This window comes from Gossypium arboreum, chromosome 2 (genome assembly GCF_025698485.1).
Source record: "Gossypium arboreum isolate Shixiya-1 chromosome 2, ASM2569848v2, whole genome shotgun sequence".
Taxonomy (NCBI): Eukaryota; Viridiplantae; Streptophyta; class Magnoliopsida; order Malvales; family Malvaceae; genus Gossypium; species Gossypium arboreum.
This window is the reverse complement of record NC_069071.1, coordinates 8,371,011-8,394,151: the sequence shown is the minus strand read 5'-3', so window position 1 is coordinate 8,394,151 and position 23,141 is coordinate 8,371,011. Positions and strand designations below refer to the sequence as shown.

Sequence of the window (23,141 nt, the reverse complement as noted above, 5' to 3'; positions counted from 1 at the left end):
AATTTTTTAATTAAGTGACCAAAATGAATACTTATTCATAATTTAATGATTAATGATATAGTTTATTCTTTTATTTAAAATTTTAATACATTTACATCAATAAACAACTATTAATAAAATTAAAGCTTAAAAATAAATTCTGATTAGCAAAACCCTTAAAAGGGACATAATGCCAAAATGACTTTGATTAATAGTCATGAATCCTAAAAGGAAAAAAGTAATCCATTGAATTAAGAGATTAGGATTCTCAATTAATTATATTGATGGATTAATCCATTACTTGGTCACACGTACGCTTCAAAAGCTAGAGAGACAAGCACTCAATTTTCTCTCTCTCTCTCTTTCTTTTTCAATTTTAAAAATAAATCTGTAATTTATTTTTAAAAATTACTAATATAAATATAAAATAATTATAAAATAAGTATAAATATATGCCTGATAAATTATAATTTAGAATTAAACCAATACAATACATATCAAATCAAGAATCATATAAAAATAAAAAAATCCAACAAAAACTCACTTAAGGCATACACATAAAGTATGAGGGAAACTTGATTATATAAACAAAATAATTAACACCCAAACTAAAAAAATTATAAAATTATTTAAAGATATAAATATACTTAAAATAAAAATTATTTTAAAATATTTTCTCAACTAAATTAATATTTGATTAACTTACTATATTAATTAAAAATATATAAATAGTTTAGATTAATCTTATACAAGTCACTGCATATTACATTCTCATTTAGTAGCAAATTTAAAGAAGTAATAGTTGTTAAACATGTATCCTTAAGTGTGTAATTAAGTTAATTGAGTTTTAACTTGATTGATACTTATATTATTGTCAATGTAGAAGCACGTGGGTTCGAATGCGCTCAAATTATTATATTATTTATATGTTAGGGCAACTGTAAATAATTTTAAACATTGTGTCAAAAGAAGTTTAATTTCATATTTAAATAATTTTGATGTAACTTCCAAATACCATAAGTTACATAAAGAATATATATATATATATATATATATATATATATTATATTTGTTTTATAATTTATGTTCGAGGTTTGTGTTAGTTTTTTCTAGTGGAGTAAACAAGACATCGGTGTTCGAAAGTTGTTCGAGTTTGACTCAAAAAAAATTAAACTCAATTCGGTAATTAATGAGTCGAGCTCAAGTTCAAACAATTAGAGTTATTGGTTGAGCGAATTGAATTTAGTAATATTTTTATTTGAAGTTATAAGATTGGAATGAAGAGCTTAGTTAAAAAAATATTGAATTCGTTATTTGTTGATAAATATGATAATAATAATTAATGAAATATGAAAGTAATAAAATGACCCAAATCAAAGATTAGTGATTTTTTATATAAAGAAACAAACATAAAAAAAGATAGTGAAACAAAAAGAAGATTTATTTGAAGTAGGAGATTAAGGGTTGCTCCACACTTAATCACCAATCTAGAGAGACAAACATATTATTATAACCCATTATTTAAATTGGTTAGATTTAGAACTAAGATTTATTAACCATTATTTAATTTTAATTTAATTTAACTAAGAGAAACAGAAGAGTAGAGGGTCACATGGCATGTGAGCCAACAACGGCTGTTTCCACTCCTCCCCACTTTGATAAATACCCTTCTTACTGTCTTCACTTCCTCTTTTGACTCCATTTTTCTCTTTCTTTCACTAACCGCATTGCCCTCAAAGCCAATAGAAAACATAAAAACCCAGCTTTTCTCTCTCTTTCTCTCTCTCTCTTCTGTAAAACCAGAGCTCAAAGCTCTCTCCTTTTATGGCAGGCTCATACCTTAAACACCTCTCTTTGTTTCTCTTGTTTTCATTGCTATAATAAACAAGTTAAAAACTTCCACCCATCCCTACAAATATGAGACCTTTATTTGCCTTTCTCACCTTCACCGTCCCCTTTCTTATCTGCTTTGAAGTTCTTGTGGTGTCTTCTTTAAACAACAAAGATTCTCAGTTACTGCTCAGCTTCAAAGCTTGCTTGCCTGACCAATCTGTGCTTCAAAGCTGGGTACCTAACCAAGACCCTTGTAGCTTCAATGGTGTAACATGCCAAGACTCAAAGGTTTCCTCTATTGAACTCAGTGACACCTCCTTGAGCACCGATTTTCACTCAGTTGCTGCCTTCCTTTTAGCGTTGGAAAACTTGGAATCCCTTACTTTGTTGAAAGCCAACATCTCTGGCAACATTTCTTTCCCTTATGGATCCAAGTGTAGCTCCTTGTTAACCAGTCTGGATCTGTCTCAAAACACCTTGTCTGGTCCCCTTTCAACCCTTTCCACCTTGGGTTCTTGCCCAAATTTGAAGTCTCTCAATTTATCAACCAACAAACTCGAGTCTTCTGGTGAAGAACAAACCAGGGGTTTGCAGCTAAGTTTGGAAGTTCTCGATCTTTCTTTCAACAAGCTGTCGGCTGGAAACTTGGTCCCTTGGATTCTTCACGGTGGTTGCAATGACTTGAAGCTCTTGGCTTTGAAGGGAAACAAGATTACTGGTGACATAAACGTCTCCAACTGCAAAAAACTCAAGTTTTTGGACGTTTCTTGGAACAATTTCTCAATGGGGACGCCTTCATTTGGTGACTGTTTAAGTTTAGAACACCTCGATGTGTCTGCCAACAAGTTTTCCGGTGACATTGGTCGTGAAATCTCTTCATGTCTGAACTTAAACTTCTTGAATCTATCGAGCAACCAGTTTTCAGGTCGGATTCCAGGTTTACCAATATCCAAATTGGAACGTCTTTATTTAGCCGGTAATAAGTTTCAAGGACAGATTCCTCTGTATCTGACTGAAGCTTGTGCAACTCTTGTGGAGCTGGATCTTTCTTCAAACAATCTTTCTGGTATGATTCCTAGTGGCTTTGCTTCTTGTTCTTCTTTGGAATCTTTCGATGTATCCACCAACAACTTCACTGGTAAACTTCCCATTGAGGTATTCCAGAATATGAGGTCCTTGAAGAAGCTTGTTTTAGCTTTTAATCACTTTTCAGGCCCTTTGCCTGTGTCTTTGTCAAGTCTTTTGAAGCTGGAGGTCTTAGATCTCAGTTCAAACATTTTTTCAGGGCCAATTCCTGTTTCTTTGTGTGAAAATCCCACAAACAGGTTACAAGTTCTGTATTTGCAGAACAATTACTTGACTGGATCGATTCCAGCTAGTCTCAGCAATTGTTCTCGGCTTGTTTCTCTCCATTTAAGCTTCAATTACCTTGAAGGTAGCATCCCCACCAGCTTGGGTACTCTCTCCAAGCTTAAGGATTTGAGGCTGTGGTTAAATCAGCTCCATGGTGAAATCCCTCAAGAGCTAAGTAACATTCAGACACTTGAGACCTTGATTCTTGACTTCAATGAGTTGACCGGGACGATACCTTCAGGTCTAAGCAACTGCACCAAGTTGAACTGGATTTCTTTATCCAACAATCGGTTCACCGGTGAGATACCTGCTTGGCTTGGCAAACTTTCAAGCCTTGCAATTCTGCAGCTCAGTAATAACTCGTTTTATGGAAGAATCCCACCTGAGCTTGGTGATTGTCAAAGCTTGATATGGTTGGATCTTAATACCAATCAGTTGAATGGGACTGTCCCTCCGGTGTTGTTCAAACAATCTGGTAAAATAGCTGTCAATTTTATTGCTGGGAAGAGGTATATGTACATCAAGAATGATGGAAGGAAAGAGTGCCACGGGGCCGGGATTTTGCTCGAGTTCGCCGGGATCAGGCAGGAACAATTGAATAGAATTTCCAGCAGAAACCCTTGCAATTTTAACAGAGTCTATGGAGGTCACACGCAGCCTACATTCGACAATAATGGTTCCATGATATTTCTTGATATTTCGTACAATTTTCTGTCTGGGTCTATTCCGAAAGAGATCGGCACGATGCCATATCTGTTTATCCTGAATTTGGGTCACAACGATATCTCTGGTAACATCCCACAAGAGATTGGGAACTTGAAGGGACTTGGCATTCTTGATCTTTCTTACAACAGATTGGAAGGGTCAATTCCACAATCCATGACTGGCATCACTCTTCTGAGTGAGATTAATCTGTCGAACAACCTTCTCTCCGGCATGATCCCGGAAACCGGTCAGCTGGAGACGTTTCCGGCTAGTGATTTCTTTAACAATGCAGGTCTCTGTGGGGTCCCTCTTCCTCCCTGTGGAGATCCAGTGGCTGCTTCGAGTTCCGAGCATCGGAAGTCTCATCGCAAACAAGCTTCTCTTGCAGGGAGTGTGGCGATGGGATTGTTGTTCTCTCTTTTCTGCATCTTTGGTGTGATTGTAGCTATTGTGGAGACCAAGAAGAGAAGGGAAAAACAGGATTCTGCTCTTGATGTTTATATGGATAGTTATTCCCACTCCAGCACCGCGAATACCAGCTGGAAGCTAACTGGTGCACGAGAAGCATTGAGCATCAACTTGGGCACATTTGAAAAGCCCCTTCGGAAGCTTACCTTTGCTGATCTTCTTGAAGCCACTAATGGCTTCCATAATGACAGCCTTATCGGCTCCGGTGGTTTCGGTGATGTTTATAAGGCCCAACTGAAAGATGGGAGTGTTGTTGCTATCAAGAAACTAATACATATCAGTGGACAAGGTGACCGAGAATTCACAGCGGAAATGGAAACCATTGGGAAGATCAAGCACCGGAACCTTGTTCCACTCTTGGGTTACTGTAGGGTGGGTGAAGAACGGCTTCTAGTTTATGAGTACATGATGTATGGAAGCTTAGAGGATGTTCTACATGGCCAAAAGAAAGCTGGGATCAAGCTGAACTGGGCTGCAAGGAGGAAGATCGCCATTGGAGCTGCAAGAGGGCTGGCGTTTCTTCATCATAATTGCATTCCTCATATAATTCATAGGGACATGAAATCAAGCAATGTCCTACTTGATGAGAACTTGGAAGCCAGGGTCTCCGATTTCGGGATGGCTAGGCTTATGAATGCAGTGGATACGCATTTGAGTGTCAGCACGTTAGCGGGCACCCCTGGCTACGTTCCTCCTGAATACTACCAGAGCTTCCGATGTTCCACCAAGGGCGATGTTTACAGTTACGGTGTGGTTTTACTCGAGCTACTAACGGGAAAACGGCCTACGGATTCAGCCGATTTTGGCGATAACAATCTTGTTGGATGGGTGAAACAGCATGCTAAACTCAAAATAAGTGATGTCTTCGATCCAGAGTTGATGGAAGAAGACCCCATGCTCGAGATCGAGCTTTTACAACACTTAAAGGTAGCTTGTGCTTGCTTGGATGATCGACATTGGAGACGACCCACAATGATTCAAGTGATGGCAATGTTCAAGGAGATACAAGCAGGGTCGGGGCTCGACACGCAATCGACCATTGCCACCGATGACGGAGGTTTTAACTCGGTCGAAATGGTAGACATGACCATAAAAGAAGTCCCAGAAGGTAAGCAGTAGATGAAAACCAAAAAAATTTCAGAGAGAACATTCTTTTGCAGGTGAAGAAGAAAGAAGCAGGTGGTGATGATGAATTCCCACAGAATTTTCCATCTTCTTTACTTTAAAAAAAAAAAAAAGGCATACAAACTGCCCCTCCTTAGAATCTCTACCATTTAATGTATGTATGTTGTATCCCCCTCCCCAAAAATCTTGTCATACATTAAAACAAAGAAGAAATTGGTTGTTTAACTTGCTATAAATTGTGTAAATATACAGTTCCAGTTATTATGCTTTTCTTTTCTTTTCCTTTTTAAACAGATTAAATCCTCAAAATGAGCCTCCCTCAGCCTTGCTGATTTATCTTTACTATTTCTTTTATTTCTATTTTTCCGATTTCAATATAATTAATTACCCTTCAATTTTTAAAGGGAGGTGTAAGAGTTGAAATAATTACATGTTTAATTTCACTTAGTTCTAATTATCTGGGCTGCGTTTTTTATTTTTGCTCTTTAAAATTTTTAAAATTTTAAATTATATTTTAACCTTTCTAAAAATTATAAAATTTTTAATTTTTAAAATTACAATTTAATTTCGGTCCCCTTAAAAGAAATTTTCTAACGTCGCCTTGTCTAATAAATTTAAATTTAAAATTTTTATATAATAATAATAGTGTTTTTCTTTTAGGACATATTTTATTTTTAAATACAATTATACATTATTTTACTAATTTTGTTTGAATAACAAAATTATAATTTTCCTTACATTTTGATTTATTAAATAATTAGTTAAATTGCATAGTATTTATTATAAATGATCTACACTAAATTTAACCAGAGTGAAACTAGAAAATTTTTTAGATCTAGAATTCAGTTATATATTTTTATGAGAGTTAAATTACAATTTTACTATTTTAATAGATTATATATTTACAATTTTGAAAGGACCAAGTCAATGTTATTATTTTAGGGCCAAAGTACAATTTTACTATTTACTAACTTAAATTTATATCAAATTTAAAGAGCTAAAATTAAATTTCACATTTTAGGTGACTCACAAATTCCCCATTGTTGAATTTAACTAAATTATATAATATTTATTATTAGTTATTTATATTTAATTATGACAAATTGATGATAACAAGGAGTATATGTTTAATGTTCCATAAAGAAAAAAAATAAATATGGAAGGTTAAAAGTAATTAGGATGTTTATTTTTCTTATTAATTTTATTAATAATCATATTGTCGATATTTTCTTAGTTTAACATATTATATTCGATGAATAGATTTTAAATTTTATTATTTGCTTAGAGAAGTATTATTGATAAATTTATAATAATTAATTAATATCTTTTAAAATTTTTAAAATTATGTAGTTGTGTAATTACAAATTATGTTAATTATGTTATTAATTCTATACGTAACTTGTGAATTTAGTCCGTGTATTTTTGTTTGATCATTTTTCAATTCATGTACTTTCTAAAATTTTAAATTTTAGCCTTAACTAAATAATGACTATTAAATTCATTAAGTTTAGATGTTTTAAAATTTGATGCAACAAACATATCATCGTATGTTTAATGTCATGTTTTGTTATATTCGGGTTCATTATAATGTCATTTTTAGTTATATGACAGTTTTTAAAATGGTAAGTCATTTTACTAAAAAATAGTTTATTTTCTATTAACCAAGCTATTTTTTGTGAAACAAATACAGTATAATGTAGAAAATATTTTTCGTAAAACCTTTTACATGTAAATAAAATGGACCCTAAGATTGGAATTTTGGAATTTGAAAGTTATAGCAACTAAGAATGATCAAATTGTAGAACATATATTAAATCTACAACTTTACACATAGTATAAGATCAATAGTAGAATTTAACCAAACATATTTAATTGAACTGTTTGGTCAGAATTAAAAATTAAAAATCTGAAAAGTACAAGGACTAAGATGACCAAATTGAAAAGTATAGGGATTGAAACTGATAAAATTAAAATATAAAGACTAAATCCACGATTTATGCCGAGTATATAGATAAAATTTAACCTATAATTTATACTACTAAACATGACATAAAATTACAATTTAATTACACTCTATTGATTAAACATAATTTCATTGTCCTATAATAATTAAAAAAAAATTATTAACCCAAATCACCCCCACCCTACCTCTCCACTCATCCCTCTCGGCTGAATTGAAGTAGCCATTGGTGATGACTTCTCTTCCACCTCCAAAGTTTTCCGGTTTGCCCCATGGTCGTTAGTTTCTGTATTGATAAAATGGGGGGATTATGAATGGTGGCACTAGGGGAGGGAGCCGGGAGGAGGGAGGAGGAGGAGGAGGGGATTGGACGGGGTGGGGTGATTTGGGTTAATAATTTTTAATTATCATGACATAAAAATGATGTGTATTAAAAATAAATATTAAAAAATAAAGTTAATAACTTAAAATTCTCATCAACCAACAATTGAGAATTTAACTATTTTAAACGTACAAAATATAAGTCGGTTGACCATTATATAACTTTTCAAAATTGATGATTTAATAAGAAAATTATTAATAATGAAGTGATTATTTATATAATTTTTTTAATTATTGAAATTTTATTTTATTTATTTTACTCTACCTTCAATAAAATATGCATCACCTTTAAATTCGGGCTTTTAAATCCAAAAAATTAATTTAATTTTCTTCAATTTATTACTATAAACGTTATTATAATATATCATAGAAAAGCTACAAATAGTTTAGAAGCCACTGAAAAGAGTTTGGGAGTTCTATATTTCACTAGAATTATGGCCTCAATTCGCTGGGTTTAAATTTTTTAATTAAATAATTAATTATTTAATTTTTGTTATTTTAATAATAAAATTATCAATATAATTATAAAATTAAGAAAATTATTCAATGCAAAGTATAAAATGATAAAAGTATTAAAGGAGGTTTTATATTAACCCTTAAATTACATTTTTACTTCCTTTATTGAAAAATAAGTAAATTAATCTATGTATATTAAATAAAAGAAATAATTTTTATTAAAAATTATTATTTTTATTGTTAAGCTAAGATTTGATATTATATATATTTGAATTAAGTGGCATGGAATTGAATGAGAAGTGAGACTAAAATATAAAATTTTTATTAAGCATTCACCCATCACCATAAATCCATTTTAATGTTTCTTAAATCGATACCCTCTCCTCCCAGCTGAAGAATGCCATTTTCTTTTAAAGTTTTTCTTAATTCCAGCACCCTAATTGAAGGAACACCTAAGTTTTATTTTAGACTATCAGGTGTGTCTCGTATTTTTAATCAAATAGATGGCGATATCATGATGAGAAGCTTCTTGATGTTATAAAATAGATGATGCTATGACGACACGAATGGAGATGTTGCAACGTAGTGACGTGTTTCCCCACATAAATAGAGTTTCTTCTCCTAGTTAAACTTTGATTATTCTAGGAGTATTTTAGTATAATTAGACCTCTAATCTTAACTTATTTAAAGAAGTCTTGTATCCCTATTTTGAAAGACAAATTAAGAGGTAATTATAGATGTAGTACTACAAAGCCTTTTTTTTTTTTAAGGCGACAAGATGTAGTAGCAGATATGGTAAGAGTATTCGTGATAATTATGAAGAGAATTTTGTACCCCTTTGTTAGAGAACTCTATGAGAAGTAGGGTTTTGTTTTTGGGTTTTGGGTTTGTACATATAGTACGTTTAGGTTTATTTCTACATATTGTATTCTTGTTGTTAAAAAAATGTAATTTTTAGAAACTTTGAGGTATATTCTCGATTGGTAAAGGTAAAGAGTAGAATCATAAAATTATGATTTTATATTCTACTTTATGAGACCTTTATAACGGTATATCATATGCTCAAAATGGTTGAGTGATGAATGAAAAATTGATACTCAAAGTAAACTACTTGTGAATTATGTTGAGGAAAATAAAAAGCGTTAGTCCTACATTTATTGGGAATCAAGTGTGGAACTTGTATATATATGTAAACCAACTTAGCAATTATTAGATGACTAAATTAATGTTCTCCTTTGGGCGTGCGCAAGGGGGATACAATTCCAAATTTATTAAAGTTGAGGGTGCACCCACACAATGTGGGCCAAATTTGCCTTAAAAAAACTGTAACATGCCTCAACATCTTAGTAAAACTCAATTCCCTTATTTTATTTTTATTTTTTTAATTATTTTCAAATTTAATGGTTTAAATAAATATAAATATTTATTTAATTTGTTTTTTAGATTTAGTGTTTTACATAAATATAAATATTTTTATATTATTTGTTCAGATCTTGTATTTAATTAGCTAACGTGTTTTGTCTAACACTTGTTTGTTTACTTATTTAAGAAAAAATCAAAGCCTCATTTACTTGTAATTTTTATCCTTTTCGGAAGAATTTTTCACATGAAATCAGTGTTAAATATTATTTACCTTTTCTATTTCATTGTTTATACAAATACATCCCAACATAATCATTTATAAGGTAAGAACACATTTTTTATTCCAAAAACGTGATTTTCCTTTGACATCGTACTTCTGTTTTTAGTTAGTTGATGGTTTTGGCAACAAAATGGTGTTAAATAACACCCGGCAATGATTCTCTCTCCCTTCCCCCCTCCCTTTTATTGTAGTTAAATTTTATTTCATAATTTTGGGCAAATCATGGTATTAAAGAACACCAATTCACTTTATTTGTAGTGTTTAGGTTTACGAGTAACCATTTTGTTTGGTGATTTAAAAATCGGGTAAGTTAGTATTTATTTTATATGTTAATTATGTTCCTACCCATTTTGTTGATGCTAATTTATTTTATTGTATTTGAAATTTTAGCTTTTTGAAAGTGGGAATACGAGCAATCTTTCAAATTTTGAAGATCGTATCTCAACTATTATGTGCCATTGTCGGAGTAAAATTCCTAGACAAACTTTATGGAAAGGTTAAGGGTAGGAAATTTTGTGAGTACGGAAATTACATGCTTTGTTATTTTTTTTTGTTAATAACTTCATTGGATTTTTTAGTAAATTAGATATTAATTTTTGTGAAATGTATAGGTTGGTGGATGTATTTTTTTCATTGGTATGACCTTTTTTATTGTAATTTAAGTAAGAGAAGTGATGATTGATATATGAGATGCTTACATGTTAGTATCTCTATTGAATTGAATAAAAGAAACAATTAAGAGGTAAACGGGATTTTCTAAGCAATATTAGTATTTCATTGTTGTTTGGATAGGTACAGGGAAAGAGTTTATATACAAGTGTATGTTTAACTGCTGCTAACAATATACCATATTAGATAACAACTTAGTATCAGACTAACAGATCCCATACTCTAACATTCACCTAGCTTCTTAATGGGTAAGACCTGAAGTAAACTATGAAATCGAGCAAAAGTAGAAACATATAATGGTTTTGTGAGAATATCAGCAACTTGGTCATAGGTTGGCACCTTGCCAACAACTAGGGAACCATCAGCCACCTTTTCACGTACAAAGAATAGATCAAGTTCAACATGTTTGAATTTGGAGCGTAAGACCCGATTGGCGGCAATAGCTACTGCACTAGAATTGTCACACTAAATTGCCTGTGGATCGACAGAACGAATTTGTAGTTCTTTTAGCAGAGAGACTAACCAAGTAATATCACTAGTAGTAGCTACTAGATTTTAATATTCAACTTTAGCCGTAGATCGATAAACCACTTGTTGTTTCTTAGAACACCAAGAGATAGTGTATGACCATAGTAGACACAATAGCTTGTCGTAAACCGGCGGTCATCAAAATCTAGACCCCAGTTGGCATCAACATACCCAACTAAAGACAGTCTATTAAATGGTCGGAAAACTAACCCATAATCAATAGTACCATACAAGTACCTCAAGATCCGTTTTAGAGCTACCATATGTATTGTAGTATGTGTATGCATGAATTAACAAACACAATTTACCGTATAAGCTATATCAGGCCTAGTTAAGACCACATATTGAAGTGCACTCGCAAAGCTTCTATATTCAGTAGGATCAACAAGACGATCTTTTTTATTTTTAGACAAAGCAGAAGAATTGACCATTGGTGTATGAACACTTTTTGCATTAGCTAAAGAACTCTTGTCAAGCAGATCTCGAATATATTTGCATTGGCATAAGTAGAGATTCCTAGTGGAAGATCGAGTGACTTTAATGCCTAAGAAGAAGTGAAGCTTGCCCATGTCTTTAAGTGAAAAATCTTTATGTAGTTGCTGAATAAACTATTTATTCCGTCAGTTGAACTTCTAGTAACAATAATATCATCCACATAGACCAAAACATAAGCGCTGTAGTTGAACGTAACTTGAACAAACAAGGACACATAAGATTTAGATAAGAAGAAATCACTACAAATAAGAAAGTGCTTCCATTCATCAAACCAGGCGTACAGAGCTTGTCACAACCTGTATAATGCCTTTGTCAGACGACACACTAATAGCTCACTATTTGGTCCAGACTGAGCATATCCCGATGGCTGCTACATGAATACTTCATCAGAGAGATCACCATTTAAAAATGTATTATTCACATCGACCTAACGAAGTTTCCAACCATTGGAGACAACGATCGATAATATGGTTCGAATAGTCGGTTTGACCATCGAACTAAACGTTTCTTTAAAGTCACAATCGGGTACCTGTGAACAGCCCTTTGCCACCAATTGAGCCTTACGCCAAGCAATCGTCCGATTAGGATTTTTTTTATTTTAAAAAGCCACTTACACCCGATCATTTTTCGACCAAGCAGTAACTCAACAAGCTCCTAGGTTGAGTTAGCCATTAAGGCATCAAATTCAACTTGAACAACCAATTTCCCATATGGATTAGTAAGAGCTTTCTTAATTGTGTGCGGCTCAAAATCAGTAGTTTCAACAGTTAAAACCCTGGGTTTAAAAATACCTGCTTTAGACCTCGTAACCCTAGAGTGAGTATTTCCTGAAGGAATAAGTGGAGTGGTCGAAGAAACTGGGTTGGGCGAACTATCCCTGTTTGAAGAGGCGGAAAGGCAGTGAAGCACATGATCAGAATCTACTTCAACTGGCAATTCGTCAGATATAGCAGCAGGTGACTCAACCGGTATAGACTGTTGGGGACTATAGATGGAAGCAGAATGTGAAGTTGCAGTGGATGAAGTAGCAGCCACCGTGGACTGAGAGGACTGAACTATAGGAACATATGTGGTGACATACGGACTATGCTGAGTAGTGTCCAATGTAGGTGAATTGAACAAGAAACAATATTCATCAAAAACAATATGACAAGAGAGAATGACCTTACCATCTGGTGTGAGACAATAATAGCCCTTATGTTATGAATTGTACCCCAAGAATATATACGACTGGGAACGAAAGTCTAACTTGTGGTGTAAAAATGGGTGTAGATATGGGAAACAACAACAACCAAACATCCTTAAATGATCATATGTAGGTTCTTGACCATGAAGAGCTTTTTACGAAGATTGATCTTTCAGAACTGAAGTAGGTAGACGATTTATGAAATGAACGACACTACAGAAGACATATCCCCAGTAATCCATGGGCGAATTGGCTTGTGCCAAGAGTGTAATACCGGTCTTAACAATGTGGCGATGTTTACGCTCAACAACACTATTCTGTTTGGACGTATATGGACAGGAGAAACGATAAAGAACACCATGATTAGCCAAAGCTGATGTAAAGGCATGGAATTCACCTCCCTAGTCACTTTGAAATTTTTTAATTTCTTTTCCAAACTGAGTTTTGACCATTTTCTGAAACTGAATAAATCACTCAACTGCTTAAGATTTATGTTGAATCAGATAAATCCACGTGAAACGACTACACATGTCAATAAATGAAACATAGTACAATTTTCCTTTACAGACAACCGAAGGCAGTCCTCACAAGTCAGAAACAACCAATTCAAAAAAATTCATTTACTCAGTAGTAGAATGAAAAAGACAATTTATGTGATTTCCCTTTTTGACATGCAATACAAATATTATCAAGACATTTTTTATTAGTAATAATTTGACATTTATCAAGAACAATTTTAACAATCAAGGCGAGAGGATGATCAACTCTTTGATGCCACAATATAAAAACATCATTAGTGGTAGTACACTCTTGAATCCTAGTGTTGTGAACAGATGAAACCAGATCAGATGAAATAGATGAAATGGCCGAAAGTTGATAGTGACCATTACGAGTGTGGCCCCGAACAAAATTTCCTAAGTTTGGATGTCCATAATAATACAATAAGACAGGTGAAATTCAAAAAATACTTATTGTTATTAGCCAACTGAAAAACAAACATCAGATTCTTTTGGATACTTGGCACGCATAAAACATTAGTCAGATGTAGTAATTTTTTCTCTGTAGATAAAATAGAATTTCCAATATATGAGATTTTAGCAGGAGCTCCATTACCTATTAAAATAGAATAAGTACATGAGTATGGAGTAGACTCATTTAAACTAGAAGTATTTTGACAAACGTGGTGTATAGCCCCTGAAGATGAATACCAAGATGAAGCTCCAACAGGCAAAGGAACATATGAATCATTATTATCAAAATTAGAACCATACTAAGTGGTATTAGCATTTGATTTAGAAGCAGCCAAAATATCGACGCATTAAAGTCAGGAATACGGGGCAACCCAATACAAAGTGAGGACGGCGAGGACTCAAAATAAAAAACTTGGGCTCTTGGTTTAGTCTGCCACGGAACACTGGACCCACCATTTGGTATAGTAGATGTGTGGTCTTCAAGACCAATACAATTAACATTCGGCCTCATAGAGGTTTAGCTAAGTTTTAGACTAGCAGCAGCTTGCCCATAAAAAACAGAAGGCCCAGCCGTTTTACCAGTAGTAGGCGATTTGTGAACAGTAGTAGAGGGCCCAATTTGCTAACCCACCTCACATGGCATATGTGAAGTCCCATATAGACCATTCAAACCTGGGTCATTATCAGGCCCAGTTACATGGCCTAACTCATCAAATGAATTATAGTGAAAAGGATTGGAAACACTAACCTACGGTAGATGTGAAGCATAGTTTTGCATCGATGGCCACCCTCTCCACGAGAAGCCACCAATAAACGGTATCAGTGCTACCATCGACGGTTCAACATACTACACAGACCCACCAAAACCATCAGATTGAGTGAACATATCACCACGAGATTCTCATCCATCAAGAGTAGATAAGTAACGTGCTGCTGTCGGAGGAGATAGACCGTCGTAATCACAGTTGTAGCGATAGAAACACCGCTGTGCCAGATAACTATAATGACTACAGATCTAATATTGAATCCATTGTCGAAAGCCACGCCCATGAGAAGCAGAGGAAGAACGACCACATCCACGAACAGAATCTACCACTATTGTAGTCGAAGGAGCCTCAACCATGTTGGCATGAAATGACACATCATGCACCGTACGAGTCTGACGACTCTTGAACTCCAAGAGGACATCGATGATCTTTTGAAACGAAAGTTTCTCAGAAAAGAAAGACACTAATGTTAACACAGCATCAAAATCTGACGAGAGACCAGTAAGCATAACCTCTACCTTCTTAGCCTCCAAAACGACAGATCCAGATGCCTCAAGCAAAGTATAGGTATTTTGGATCTTGGCAATATATTCTTTGATAGTTAACGCTTCTTTCTTGATAGAGTGTAGGTCATGCTTAATTCTGGAAATTTAGCACCAGTGGCAGTAGCAAATAGCCGATTCGCAGTGCTCTATACTTCACAAGCTGTTCTAGCAATTGTGAAACAAGATAGCAGTGAGGCACTAATCGTAGATAGAAGCCAAGAGGCAAGTAACTTATCTTGTTGAATAAAGAGAGATGCATCATGATTTGGAGTTAAAACTCCATATAGAGAAGACACAAAGCAAAGTGGAAAGGTAACGTATCCTCTAGAAAACCTTGCAATTCATAACCTTCAATGATCAATTGTACATGTTGCTTCCATTGCATAAAATTGACATCATCTAACTTCACTATAGCATGGTGAGGAAATGATTAAATCAAACGAGAGCTAGAGAAGAAGGCAATGGAAGTAGAGTTGGTGGAATTTGCCATGGATTTGCAAAGAGAGGAGGTTCCAGGAAATCAGGCGACTGATACCATGTTAGTAGCTCTATTGAATTGAATAAAAGAAACAATTATGAGGTAAACAAGATTTACTAAGCAATACTAGTATTTCATTCTTGCTTGGATAGGTATAGGGAAAGAGTTTATATACAAGTGTATGCTTAACTGCTGCTAACAATTTACTAGATTAGATAACAACTTAGTAATAGACTAACAAACCCTTTACTCTAACATTACAAAACAATTGCTAGAGAGAAGGTAGAGTTAAGAGTGGATAATGGTGTTGAGACAAATAAAGTGAACTCATCATATAATGAAGATTTAAATAATGAAATTGGAATGTTGAAAATTCAGCTTTGATGTTTTATTAACCAATGAAAAATAGCTAACAAGAACTTATGTAAAATTGTTTTTTTTTGTTTGATTTGTTAACATGAAGAAAGGGATGGAAATATGTATTTGAATTAGCCATAGCTAAGTGGAAATAGTTCTTGAATTTTGTTTGAACAAAGTTGTAACATTTGGATGTGTTTAGTGTTTGGCAAATCATGATGTTTGTGTATTTTTATTTGAACCAAGTTCATATATTTTAATTTGCCAAATATAATTTAACATGTGTTTTACTTTACTTTAATGAGTTAAAAATGATTGTAATGAAAGTTGTTTGTTGTGATTAATATGTTAAATACATAGTTAACTTCAATAATTTAGCATGTGAATTTGTGATTATATGCAATATAAATGGTACAACCTCAACTTTGATAACTTGAATGAATTAAGAAAACAAAAATTTGAATTTTTAAACTTAAGACATGCTGGACATTATTCTTAAAGATAATTTGTTTGTAGAAACAACGAAAAATAATAAGAAAATACTTAAAAGAGGGAGAGAAAAAGAGATTTTTTTGGTGCCTTTGAAGTATGTTGGTAGGTGTGATATTTATAGGCTCTTGTGCAATGATAAATAGAGAAAATCAAGGTAAATCGTGGGAGTAAATCAAGGAAGATCAAAGATGAAGTTAAATTTGATTTTTAATTTCAAAGAGTAAGTCAAATATGATTTTTAAAAGGGTAAACTATATAGATAGTCACTCAATTATAAAAATTTTTCATTTTAGGTACCTAAAATAAAATAAAAAAAATTGTAATTTAAGTACTCTTGTTACATAGTTTGGTCATTTTGGTAACTCCTGTTAAAATCACAAAAGGCAAGCTAAGTGATAGTTGAAAAAATCAGAATAATAACAAATTTAGCCATTAACTTTTACATTAAATCGATTTGGTCATAATTTTAAAAAATTAACCTTCAAAATTTAGAAATGTTCTTAATTTTATCCTAATTCTAAAAAAATTCCAAAAAATATATAAAAAAAGCATAAATATTTTCAAAAAAATATAATAATAAATTTAAATTTCATTTAATATTAATATTACATAAAAAAAAACCCTCCTTCCCACCCTCGTCCCTCTACTTCTCCCTCTCCATCATACCCTTTGTACTCCATTTCTCTCTTCATCTTTTGTCATTTTCCTTTAGACCTATTTGTAGCAGTTGGAAAAATTAATTTCCAGGTTGATTTTCTTCTCTTTTTGTCTTGAAAAGGTCGTCTATAGTTGGTGGAGTCATTAGATTTCTATGTGTTCAACAGGTGCAAGAAGAAGAAAGAAAATGAACCACTGATTATGAAATTAAACTAAAATTACAATCTTGAGTGTGTATTAGATTTTCATTGTTGGCATTCTTACAATGATGCTTTGTTTAAAGCCTGAAGCTTTGGATGAAAACCATCATCCTCAAAGTCCTAATTGTAATACCATCTATGGGAATGAGAATAGTGATAACAATGGAGGTTTTGTTTTACAAATCAAGTGGGTCTTTATTTTTTTTCCTTCTTTATTCAGTGCTTATGTTTTAAATTTTTTTTAAGGATTTGCAATAGTGAATGTAGTATGGTTGATGGTTAAATTGGGAATGGAAAAGTGGTAAGGTTTGGAGCAGCTTATTTTAGCTGAGGATGACCCTTGTAACTTTTGTTCTGAGTTGGAGGTAATTAGCAAAAGCTAATTTAAATTCCTTAATTTGCAACAAGATCAAGAAAGAGAAAGAGGGAGAGAAGGGTGGGGACGGTGGTAGGAAGAGGTTCGATGGAGGAAGGGGAGAGGGTGACGCACGAGAGTGGGAGATTTCAAACGTATTCAACCATTTTTCTTTCCCCCTGTAACACTTCTAACCTGTATTCGTCGCCGAAACAAGGTTACAGAGCATTACCAGGGTTTACGGATCAAACAGGTAGAAATTTCAAACGTTTCATAATATATCAATATTCATAATAAAACCAATCAAAATTATATATACTGTCCCTTATACAAGCCTTCAAGGCCCTAAATACGCATTAGAAACAAGTCGGCACTAAATCGGAAACTCAGAGAATTTTTGAAAAACATAGAAAAATTTCAAAGTTGCAGGGGTCACACGGCCGTGTGGTCAGGCCGTGTGACTTACACGGTAGGGAGACATGCCCATGTCCTAGGCCATGGAACTCTATGACTTGGTCACACGGCCAAGTCATACACCCGTGTGCTAGGCTATGTACCCTTCGAAATAACCTCACATGCCCGTGTGCTAGGTCGTGTGCTAGGCCATGTAATAGCTTGACTTGTAACCCTTTAAAAATTACAGGAGACACACGGTCATGTCACCTGGCCGTGTGTCACACACGGTTGAGACACATGCCCGAGTCTTAGGTCGTGTGGACAAGAAAATGACCACTTCCAAGCCATTTCTTTCACCCTTTAAAGCATAAACCTACAAGAAATTTGTACATGTATACAAGGCCTTTAAACATCCTCAAATTATGCAAAGAATGACTAATCTCCATACCAAATCTTCATACAACCAATATGCTGAAAGGCACCTCAATCATCAAGCATCAACTTATATATATACATGATCATATTTGTTCAAACCTTAACCATACATATCTAATTAATCTCAATACTATTTCCATGCTATATCAAAAATAATCTCACTATATTTTACCACATTTATACCATTTACCAACTGACTTGTTTCCATACCAATACATAACACAATTGACACATACCAACCTTATCATATTAGGCATACCATATTTCAATCATGCACATTTATTCTAGACTTTTCCAAAACATACCATGTCTTGGCCATATTGAGATCGATACAACATATACCAACTTTGGTTATTTCTAAACATGCATCAAATTGACCATATTAACCATAACCAAGAAGATATCAATAGTACCTTAAGTACTTCAAATTCAAGGCAACATTTCGTGCCATAATTGTCAACCAAAATGACATACATATATACCAAAATCATCAATTAAACATTAGACATAATCAACCTATACATGCCATTATAACCTTAACCAAAATATCAAAATCTACCAATATAATCGTTGGATAGTGTGATAGATCTCCAACGAGCTTCCAACCCAATCGAGCTTCCAATAATCTGTAAAGGGATAAACAATTACGTAAGCAATGAATGCTTAGTAAGCTCATACAAATTTTAAACATAATATTCCGATTCAATAATAAGCTTTATATGATAAATATAAAGCTATATCAATGCCTCAAGATTTATCAACTACATAACCACTAACTCATAAATGAGTAAGTCTATCAACATCATATATCCGTTCATTCCTAACATAATAAGATTTTATAAAATGTTTTACACCATCATTAACATTTTCATAAAACTATGAATAACTTCTTTACTTACTTTGAATAACTTCCTTTACTTACTTTCCATTCCATTTACTAAATATAAACTTAAATAACAAAATCAATTAACTAATTAATATATTTATTCATAACATAGGTAAGTTCAACCATAACATACGTAATTTCTCATACATAAGTACATTATTCAACTCATCAATCCCTTTTTCATCATATCACATTTCAGTTTTGAACTTACTGTTTCATTTGTATAATACCAGGCATAAGCATATACATTAATCATAATCTCAAGCTTGACATAAGCCTAATCACTATCATCAATACATAAGTTAGTGCATTTATGTATATAACTTATTTTCATGTTTCAAATTACTATCCCATTTTCAATTCTCATACGATATGGTCCAATATCAATCATAGTATCGTTTTATTTAATTACCCTTATTAACACGACTCAGACTCGGATAGATACATGGATCCAACCAACACACCAGTTTGGCACCCAATGCCTTATCGGATAAATCCAAAGTAGTATTTGAGCCTAGCGTTATATAAATTAACATCCAGTGTATCATCGGTTAAACCAAAGTAAATTCGCACCCAGTGCCTCATCGACTCGAAGTCGAAGAAATCCCTGAACTTTTCCTATCCTATGGCATGCCATCTATATCTGACTCAGCCTGATACAATTAATAGGGTTCCAATCCACTTCCAAATACAACCAATATCCAATTATCATATTTGCACATTATCACATTTACACACACACACACACACACACACACACACACACACACACACACACATATATATATATATATATTATTCATTTCAATTCAAATAATCAACACATTCATAATTTTTATACCAATTCAATCTATTTCAATCAACTATCAAAATGTCAAATACTCACATCAAACACTTAACATATGCATTAAATTGAATGACAACAATTAACAATTAGGTTCGGATTATAGAATTACAAAAGGCATAATTAAAATATAAACACATATTAATGACTAAGATCACAACTATCATATGTCAACTTTTTGAATTCGTACATATTAGCACATCATTTCAACATCATTTCGTATTATACTCAAATTGCACATGCTAACATCTTTTATTTGATTAACAATGTCCCAATTCACACAATTGCTATATAAACTACTATTCACATATCAAACCACAATTGTTTATACATTGGCATTAGCCATTCAATACTCAATTCATGAGTACATAACTTATGTTTCTCATTTAGTCAGAGCATATCTCATTTTCATTTATGTTCAAGTCAATATTCAATAAATAACAAATCTTTTAAATTCATTAAACAATTTATCTTACCGAGATTTTTCATATGAAGAACAACTTACAGATATGAGTACATTATCAGTCCAACTAAACACACCAGATGCTCACAAGAGCCAATCCTCCAACACACCAATGCTCCACGTTCAATCTAATCCAAGTAATCAAATTCAATATTATATCTCAAATTACCATTAATTATCAAAAATAAAAAAAATAAATATACAATTTGTACCACATTAATCTACTCAAAAATTCATATCGATGTTAAATTCTAATTGTATGAACTTATGTGGCTAAATTACAGAAATGTCAAAGTATAGGGGCTTTTTGGTAATTTTCCTTTCTCCTCGATTTTCCACTCGACTTTGATCTAAATTAATAAATTCATTCAATTTATTAATTCAGACAATAAAATGATTTATTTTATGAAATTTATTTTTTATAATTTTACAAAATTAACCCTAACATTTTACTTTTATTCAATTTAGTCCTGAGCCTAAAACATGCAAATTAACCATTTTTAATGCAAACCCAAGCTAGCCGAATCTTCATGGCATTCATTACAGCCCATTTTTGCAATAATTTCACAAAAAACCATTGTATTTTTTCTATTTTAACAAGTTAATGCTTAATTAGAAAATTCATCAAAATTACTCAACAAGATACTTTTAACTATCAACCAACATCTCAAATTCATCATTTAATAACTAAAATCATATAGATTCATCAATGGCAACATTCACAATCTTTAACAGTTTCAAAACTGACGGTACGGGCTAGCTGGACCTAGTTGCAACGATTTCAAAAACATAAAAATTATTAAAAAACGGGGCTAAACTGAACTTACATGCAACATCAAAAGAATGATCGAAACTTCAAGCTTCAATGGTTTCTTTTTGCTTTTTCATTCGTGAAGAAGAAGTCATCAAAATAAATATAAAACATTTTGATTTTATATTAATTTAATTTAATTATCAAATTACCATTTTGCCCTTAGTTAAATAAATAAATAAAACACCAAAGTCATGTCCATATTTGTCTATCACATAAATATATGGCATAATTATCATCAAAGGAAGGCTTAATTTTACAATTGGTCCTTTAATTTAATTAAATTCTAACTAAATAAACTTATTTACAATTTAATCCTAAATTAATTAGGACTAAAAGAACAATTAATCCAAAAGCTAGTGAATTCAATCATAACACCACTGCTTGGAAACTTTAACCATGGTTTAATTACCATTTAAGTCCCTTTTCCTTTATTTAATTAACCATTTAATCATTCAAATCAAATAGTGATTAAATTTTACATCTTTTACAATTTAGTCCTTTTTAATTAATTAACTATCGAAGCGTTAAAATTTTTCAACGAAACTTTAATACCACCTTAATGACACTCCGTAAATATTTTTATCAAATTATAGAAATGAGGTGCCAATACCTCGTTTTCTAGAACCACTTGATCTTAGGGTCTTACGACTTGAACTTAATTAATCATTCAAATAGCATAAATTTTTTCATCAAAAATCCTTTTAAAACCATATTTGACTTGTAAATATTAAATAATAATATTTACAAACTTACTTGTCAAATTTGGTGACCCCGAAACTATGGTTTTCGACATCATTGAAAAACGGGCTGTTACACCCCCACTATTTGTCCATAAGAAATAAAGAAAAGAAGACATTTTTGAAGCTTGAAGGTCCAACACTTGCATGTAAGTGTTTTTGAAGCCCCTTTGTTTTTTTTAATATAAAATTTATGTTTTTGAGATTGTTGTAACTCGATTTAGTTAATTCTAGGATTAATTTGTAAAACTGTTAAAGATTTTAAATGTTTTCTTTGATAAATTTTGAAGTTTTTGGTGTTTAAGTGGTAGCTTTTAAGCTTAGAAATGAAGAATGGACTAATTTGTAAGTTTAAATGCGAGTTTTGAGTATAGGAACTAAAATGAAAATAATTCAAAATTAGCATGAAATTTATATAATTATAGATATTAGAGGGCTTTATAAGGATATGATCGAAATTGTATTGCAAAACGGGACTTAAATGTGAAAGATATAATAGTTTTTGCTTAAAGGACTAAATTGAATAAAATGCAAAACTTTAGGAAATTTCTATAAAATAAAATAAACTTGTCATATGCATGAAATAAACTGTTATAATACATTTTAAATTGATAAACTGAAATGAATTATCATATAGATTAAGATTTGAATCAACTAGTAGATAATCGAGAAAAATAGGGAATTGTTAAATAGTCCATACACTTCAACTCGCTAGCAGTTTTTGTAGATAAGTTCAAATGGTATAGTTGCATATGTAAATTTAATGTATGTGTTTGAATTATGAATTTATATAATTTGAATGTGTTTTGAATTGTATGCAAAATGGTACAAAAATGTGAGAGATGGATTGAATTGTAAAAAAAAAGAACTAATTTTTTAAATGTACCCAAATGAACTTAAGATAGGATAGGATACAATTGAGATTTCAATAGAGTTAGTTGTGCATTGTACGAGATATGATATG

At 32.4% G+C, this 23,141-nt stretch overlaps 1 protein-coding gene across 1 annotated transcript; it reads left to right on the top strand.

Annotated features, from left to right (window-relative positions):
* Positions 1 to 1,533: 1,533 nt before the first annotated feature.
* LOC108465946 (protein BRASSINOSTEROID INSENSITIVE 1-like) lies at positions 1,534 to 5,699 on the top strand. The gene has a single exon (XM_017766324.2). The coding sequence runs from the start codon at positions 1,897 to 1,899 to the stop codon at positions 5,455 to 5,457; it is 3,561 nt and encodes a 1,186-aa protein (XP_017621813.2). The 5' UTR covers positions 1,534 to 1,896; the 3' UTR covers positions 5,458 to 5,699.
* Positions 5,700 to 23,141: the final 17,442 nt, after the last annotated feature.